This window comes from Pollachius pollachius (assembly GCF_949987615.1).
Source record: "Pollachius pollachius genome assembly, chromosome: 5".
Classification (NCBI taxonomy): domain Eukaryota; kingdom Metazoa; phylum Chordata; class Actinopteri; order Gadiformes; family Gadidae; genus Pollachius; species Pollachius pollachius.
In genome coordinates this window covers 3,495,931-3,503,430 of record NC_136938.1, presented here as the reverse complement: position 1 = coordinate 3,503,430, position 7,500 = coordinate 3,495,931, and the positions used below count along the sequence as shown (strand labels likewise).

The following is a 7,500-nucleotide window of genomic DNA, read 5'->3' as shown; positions in this document are numbered from 1 at the left end:
GACCTGGTTACTGTGTTGTGTTTCTACCTGTTGGCTGTCACGCACGCTCACACCTCCCCGCCGCGAGACGGAGAAGAAAGAGGGGCCATAAAACAGCAGGGGTCAGGAGGTCACCGGGAGGGCTGTAGAGACCAAACGCTCGTCCTCACGCGAGGCCACTCTGCAACCGGAGGCCAAGTTTCTCTCCCCCCCTCCCGTCCCTCCCCCCTCCCCAGGGAGAGGGACCCGTCCGTCCGGTTTCCCCGCCCGCTGAGCTGTGCTCCATGTGAACAGCGTGTAAATGATAGAGGAAGCCAAGGTGTAGAGCGCGAGGGCCCGGGGCCAGGAGAGTTTACACAGCGCTCCTCCATTAATCCTCCCTCTCTAACCTCGTTTTATCCAACGCTGCCGTAATGATGCCAATAACAGGCCGCCCTCCTGAAAGGTGTTCTGCAGCCACGCTCAGCGTGGTTCTGCAGCCGCGCTCAGAGTGGTTCTGCAGCCGCGCTCAGAGTGGTTCTGCAGCCGCGCTCAGAGTGGTTCTGCAGCCGCGCTCAGAGTGGTTCTGCAGCCGCGCTCAGAGTGGTTCTGCAGCCGCGCTCAGAGTGGTTCTACAGCAACGCTCAGAGTGGTTCTGCAGCCGCGCTCAGAGTGGTTCTGCAGCCGCGCTCAGAGTGGTTCTGCAGCAACGCTCAGAGTGGTTCTACAGCCACGCTCAGAGTGGTTCTGCAGCCACCGACGCAGCGGTTAATGACGGGATCAGCCCTGATCCTATCAAGCATTTTATATATAGAAACGCTTATTATTCAAATGCCTTAAGGAAACGTGGGTTAGAGTAAAGATAGATTGAGGATATATTTAAGATAGATTCATTTTAGATTTAGGAAATATTTAGAATAGATTCAGGATAGATTTACGATAGATTTACGATAGATCTACTAGAACTCTGTTTTGATATGGTCTGTTGTTCTTCAGACACCTCATTCTTCTGCTGACATCCCCCCCAGGTGACTAACGTACATTCAACCCCCCCCAAAACACAAGCCAAGTTCAAGTTCCCCAATGGAACAAAGTCGTGGCACCGAGAGATCATTCTCCCAGACAGGACCCCCTAGACCTGTCATGACTGGACCCAGGCGGGCTAGCAACGCCCTGAAGTGGGGACTGGACCAAGGCCAACCAGCACCGCAGGGGGGTGGGGTCAGAGAGATCCTAGCTACAGGTCTGTGTTCAGGGTGGCAGGCTGCAGACAGTAGCAGCAGCAGCTAATCAGCACGGCCACGACTCTCAGGCCTGTTAGCCGTCCCATTAACAACACCCCTGACAGCAGGCGGCCCACGGTCGAAAGAGGGTGTGGCCCAAGACAGGTCCTGGAAGAGGAACAGGCTCAGAAAGTAAACTAGGCTGCTCAGCGCCGCCCCAGGCACCCTGCACACTTTTAAGAATGAGCTCCTTACTTCTGAAGAATAGCGTGTCAAGATTGCGTGTCTGGCTGCTGTAGACCACGCCCGCACCTGTCAGGTGTTCTGTCGCATGCCTCCATTCCGTGCAGGATCTGTGTGTGTGTGAGTGTGTGTGTGTGTGTGTGTGTGTGTCTTCCTCACATGTTAAAGAGATAGGAGGAGTGTGTTGCATGTGTGTGTGTGTGTGTGTGTGTGTGTGTGTGTGTGTGTGTGTGTGTGTGACAGTGTCTGCGTGATTCTTCCTTCGCACGTTAAGAAGATTGATTCTTCCATGGCATGTTAAGGAGTTAGCACAAGGGGGTATGCGTGTGTGTATGCGTGTGTGTATATGTGTGTTTCTGCGTGTGTGAACATGTCATTCATCGCATGTTAAGAAGATTGATTCTTCTATCGCATGTAAGGGGATAGCATCAGTGTGTGTGTGTGTGTGTGTGTGTGTGTGTGTGTGTGTGTGTGTGTGTGTGTGTGTGTGTGTGTGTGTGTGGGTAGGAACACACAAACACACATACAAGCACACACACACTCAAGCATGCACACACACACACACTCAAAAGCATGCACGCATACACATAAGGGTAACGGCATCTATTTATTATCGGGTTGGGATTTCGGGTCTCGCAGTGGATCATGTTTTGATTGATTCAAATATCGATTGTACTTCGACTTCCCAGTGCTCCTGTTCCACTCCTCTTCTTGTCGTCTTTGTGTCCGTCAGCGTCTGGGCTCAGGTCAGACGAGTGACGGCATTATGATGAATGAATGAATGAATGAATGAAGCAGCTGTCATCGAGCAGAGCCTTCCCACCGCGCAGAGTGAGGAGGCTGGAATGAATGAGCTCCACTGTTCTGCTCTCAGGGTGAATGGAGCCGGCTTCATTCATAAATACTCTCCTCAGGACACACTGGCAACAAGCAGAAGGAAACAAGGAGCTGTTGGATCCATCAGCACTCTCTCCAGGGCCCTGGAGGATTACTCTGTCATGTGCAGAGGCAGCCGGTTTCATCGTCTGTGAAGTATGACTCACGTAGACGAAGGATAGTAGAGTTTTTCAGGAACAGCAAATAAATATGTAAATAACAAAAGGATCAGGGCTGTTTCCTTTGTGAGACACTGAGTCTCTCCTTCCATTGTTACCATCTGCCCTTTGACTGATTCACACACACAGACACAAGCAGGCACGCACGCATGCATACACATAAACCCTCAAAAAAGCCTCACACACACACACCCTCAAACACATACACACACACACACACACACACACACCCTCAAACACACATACAAACCCTCACACACTGCCTTCGAGGAATTTAGATCTTAGCACTTTATTCTTGACATGAGCACACTGATCCGGGACAGAGATAGTCACTCTGGTCAGACACTCACGCACTCTAACATTCTCCATTGCTTCCACTCTCGCTCTCTCTTTGCTGCTCACACGAACACACCCACACACCCACACACACACACACACACACATCCATACTCATACACACCCACACTCCTGCACCAACGCCAACGCCCACACACACAGACACACACCTACACACACCTTCACCCAGACCGAAACCAACACACACATACATTCTCCCAAGCAAACACACACATTCTCACACGCACACAAACTCAAGCCTACGTGAAGCCTACAGCCTACTCCTACAGAACTCCTACCGCTGAAGTGTATTTAAGGATGACCATGTCGTCTCAGCGAGGAAATTGCTGTCCTATGGGAAACATCTGGGCCAGACCCCCTCTCCCCGAGTCTGCTCTGAGGTCAGGCCGGCCCAGATGCCATCACATAGCTGCAGTAGGTGGTGAGAGGCATGACAGCCATGTGACCTGAGACAGCCATGTGACCTGAGACACTGATGACCCCGACCGGCCCTCAAACAATGCGGTACGATTCCTGCCATCGCACATGTCGCCTTGCCTTCTCAGTGACCATCGAGGCATAAGCCACAAGGAGTTCTGACTTTGGGGAATAAACAAGGTCTTTGTGTGTTAAGTGCTTTGTGTTGTAGAGTTAACATGTATTTGCTTACTTCTCTCTCTCGTTGATATATGTTTTGGTTTGCTCTTGTGTATTTAGGAAATTGAGGACGTGGCAATTTAGCAGAGATAAACCTGCACTGCCCGTGGCTGTCTTCTCAAACACCCATTTCCAAAGGTGTTTATTTGATCATTAAACAATACTCCATTTGCGCTTTCAAAGAATGTCTGTGATAGGTTCCAAACCTCCCTACTTTAACATAAAGGAGACCTCTCTCTGGCGCCCCTACAGGCATGACGGTGTACGGCACTCACTGCGCCGTGCACTCTGTTGACCTCTCTCTGCTGCCACCTATCTCTCCCCGGGGGAATTTCCAGTTGCATGACTAGTGGTGAAGGAAGTGAGATAATCTCTTTCACCGTCTCGCGTTTCGCTCACCGACATACTTCTTAAATTGTTTCATGTTGTTTTTCCTGATCCTTGTTGCCAGGCAACGTCTGTACTTTCAGAGTTGGCTGCACGGCAGGGGGCGGGGCTTCTGGATGAGAAGCCTGTCAAACACACACACACACACACACACACACACACACACACACACACACACACACACACACACACACGCACACACATGCAGCACGCAAACAGTAACAAATACACACACCAACAAATTCTAAAATTAGGCTACAAATAAGCACACACACTTTTTTTCAAAATATTTGAATACCTGACACACATTTACATATATATCCACACATAGCCTATATCTAATGTTGGCTGGATTGGTTTATGCGAATCCTGCCACTAATAACTCGTTGTTTATTATCACAATATTGTAACGTTGGTTTGTAAATCTGCCACTGAGCAATCTGAGCGTATCTGCTGTTATATTTCATCGCAACACATTGAGATTATAAAAGGTAAGTAACGGTGGTGGAACTGGCACACATCACGCCATGACCCGCCGCTGAGGAGCTGAGACGCAGCGGGCCGGCCTGGTACCGCCAGCCCTCCGCCTCCTCCGGCAGGGGTCTCCTTACGGGGCTGCCAGCCCCGACAGGCCACGTCAGACGGCCCTCGGGTTCAGTAATCGGCTCTGGCTCTGACCCCCGACCCCTCGGAGACACACCTCTCCCGGCACATAATTGCGCTCAGCCACGCAACGGAGGAGCAGTTGTCAGGGGGATGGTTAGGAGAGGAGTGCTTTATCACATGTGACTCCGGTGATTTATATCCTTTTAACCGCCCCCCCCCCCCCCCCCCCCCCACACACACACACACACACACGCACACACGCACACGTACATGCTCACATGCAAACGCCCCCCCCCCATCTCTCACCCACCCACTGAGAAATGAAAGCTTTTGGACTCTTTCCCTGAATCCCACAGAGCTGTTCTATCAGTTAAGTTGTTGTTGTAACAGCCCTGAGATCAGCCTGCCTTCCTCAAATCCAGTGTCTATATAGGCCTACAGTATGTATGAGTGATATATATTTATCAAACATGTTTATCATGTATGTATGATATATTTTTATAAACGTGAGTCCAGATAGAAGTGTAGATAACTGATCGGTTTGGACGAGTAAGTGAGCCCTAAGGAATCTGGTGTCACATGATAGAGATACCTGCATCTCACAGGTATGTATATATATATATATATATATATATATATACCTTATATCTCACTCTCTCCACTTTGAGTTCCCCCTATCATTTAGCCTTCCCTTGCTGATGTACTGCAGAGGAATCGAGGACTTGGATTTCAAAGACACTTCAATTGATGTTTTCATGTTTTTCTGTTCATTTGAAGCTTGGCCTGTCTATCTCCTTGGGTTCCAGAGGTAATCCGACACCCGTTCTGACTGATGTGTTTAAACTTTTGGTCCCACACATCTTTCCTCAATCAGAACCTCGTGTCCCAACAGGAGGAGACACGGTGTTTCCGAAAATGTAAAGTTTATATTATCATTTTGGTACAAAAAATATATTTTCACGGCTAAATCACAGGTTGAAAGAGGAACAAATGACCTCGATAACAAAATAAAAGTACGCTTGAACTTTCTATACAATATTGTACAATATGAGAAACACGGCGGCGTCCGGGCGGTCAGCGTCTGTAAAGAGGGTCCAGGGTTCGGTTTGTAAGATCCCCAGGGTCCGGGGGGGCTGGGGGGGAGGAGGAGGTTGGCATGGAAACCAAAGCTGTGACAGAGCCCTAGTCCCAGGGATGGGTTCCCCAGACAGACCTCGGGGTCCCTCACAGTCAGACCCCCTTCCTCAGCCAGCAGTTCTGTGTGAAGCCGCTCTGCCCCCAGAGGCTACGGCGAGCTGCGCGGCTAGGTCCTCTTCCTCCTTCTCCTCGTCTTCCTGCTCCTCCTCCTCCTCATCCTCCTCCTGGCTCACGCTCTCCGCAGCCATCGTGACAGGCTCCAGGGGACGAAACAGCGAGGCTAGACGGGTCAGGCTTGCATCAGGGTCACCGCGTGTTAACACCATCACCCCTGGATGTCTGGTGCCTCTCATCGCGCTCCTCCCTCTATCGTCACCTCTCCCCGTCCATCGTGGTCGCGTCCTCCACTTCCTCTTCCACTTCCTCCTCCACTTCCTGCTCCACTTCCTCCTCCACTTCCTGCTGTGAGGTTAAACCATTATCCAGTATTGTTATTATTATTATTAATATTATTATTTAGGGTCTCCATCGTTGCTCTGAGCAGCCCGTTTTAAATTTGATTGGAGTGACAGGTGCCACACGGGAGGGAGGGGGGGAGGGGCTTAACGCGGGGGTCAGCTGCGCAGCACAAGGTCGTCCTGTCCCGAGCCCCAGTCGGGGTGGTCCGCCTCCCCGCTGGAGAGGGGCGGGCCGTCCAGGGATAGGCCCCGCCTCCCCCCGAAGACCTGCTCCTGCAGCTCAATGATGTCGTTACGGATGTCGGCCATCATGAGCAACAGGAAGTCAAAGGAGCCGGGCGAGCCCTGGAGAGAGAGAAAGAGAGAAAGAGAGAGAGAGAGAGAGAGAGAGAGAGAGAGAGAAGGAGAGTGAGAGAGAGAAAAGAGAGAGTGGGAAGGGTGGGAGAGATAGAGAGAGAGAGGGACATAGGGAGAGAGAGAGAGGGAGAGAGAGAGCGGGTGAGGGGGGAGAGTGAGAGAGAGTGAGAGAGAGGGAGAGAGAGAGCGAGAGAGGGGGAGAGAGCGCGAGAGAGAGAGGGGGGAGAGAGCGAGAGAGAGAGAGAGGGGGAGAGAGAGAGAGGGGGGAGAGAGGGGGATAGAAAGACAGGGAGAGAGAGAGAGAAGCAGAGAGAGAGAGAGTGAGCAATAAAGATACAGAGAGAGGGAGAGAGAGAGAATCTTTACCATCTTAACATCCACACATACGTTCATGTTATCCTCTACACACTTTACTAAAGGTATGCTAGGTTTATGATTGTGTTTGTGTTTCCATTCCTAACTACACGTCAACATGTTCCTGTTGACAGCAGAGATGTTCAGACTCACAGGCGGACCTCTGGGGCCAGGTGCTCCTCTCTCGCCCTGGGGGGGGGGGGGGGGGGAGAACACACACATAACGGGACGTCAGTCACAGGTACACTCAGGTGTGATCAGAGCCCTCAGCTAACACTGGACACGCAAGGGCTTCACAGGGGCCCTCAGACACCTCAGCCTGCCCCTGAAAGAGGGCCCCAAACTCAAACATGGAACAGGAGAACGTGTAGGGACACAGAGTATGGTTATTGTAGGATCTTTGATGCATTTGATTTCATGAAATAACAAATTAATGGCAGACAAATATTAGCTTTTACAATTCCATTGCCTCTCTGTTTTTGGATTCATATGTTAGTTATGGCTTTAACGCCTAATGCAACACACAGTAAAACATCACATGAAGATAAGCAGAAATGGAATACAGGTTGATTTAATGAAGAGACATTAAACACGTAGATGAAGGAACGCCGACCTTCAGTCCGCTGTTCCCTGGAGCGCCGGGAGAGCCCTGGGGATGGAGAGGAAACACATCAATGACACCTTCTTCCTGGAGCGCTGAACAGAACTTCTTCAGCTCTGTCTAACTTA

General features: G+C 50.7%; 1 protein-coding gene across 1 annotated transcript in view; it reads right to left on the bottom strand.

The window, feature by feature from the left end:
- Nucleotides 1-5,252: 5,252 nt before the first annotated feature.
- LOC307076309 (collagen and calcium-binding EGF domain-containing protein 1-like) overlaps nt 5,253-7,500 on the bottom strand; it is a 28,057-nt gene continuing 25,809 nt past the window's right edge. The window contains exons 9-11 of the mRNA XM_079737250.1: nt 7,385-7,420; nt 6,925-6,960; nt 5,253-6,405 (exon numbers count right to left, since the gene is read on the bottom strand). Coding sequence (XP_079593376.1) covers nt 6,217-6,405; nt 6,925-6,960; nt 7,385-7,420 — 261 coding nt within the window. The 3' untranslated portion in view covers nt 5,253-6,216. The remainder of the gene's footprint in view (nt 6,406-6,924; nt 6,961-7,384; nt 7,421-7,500) is intronic.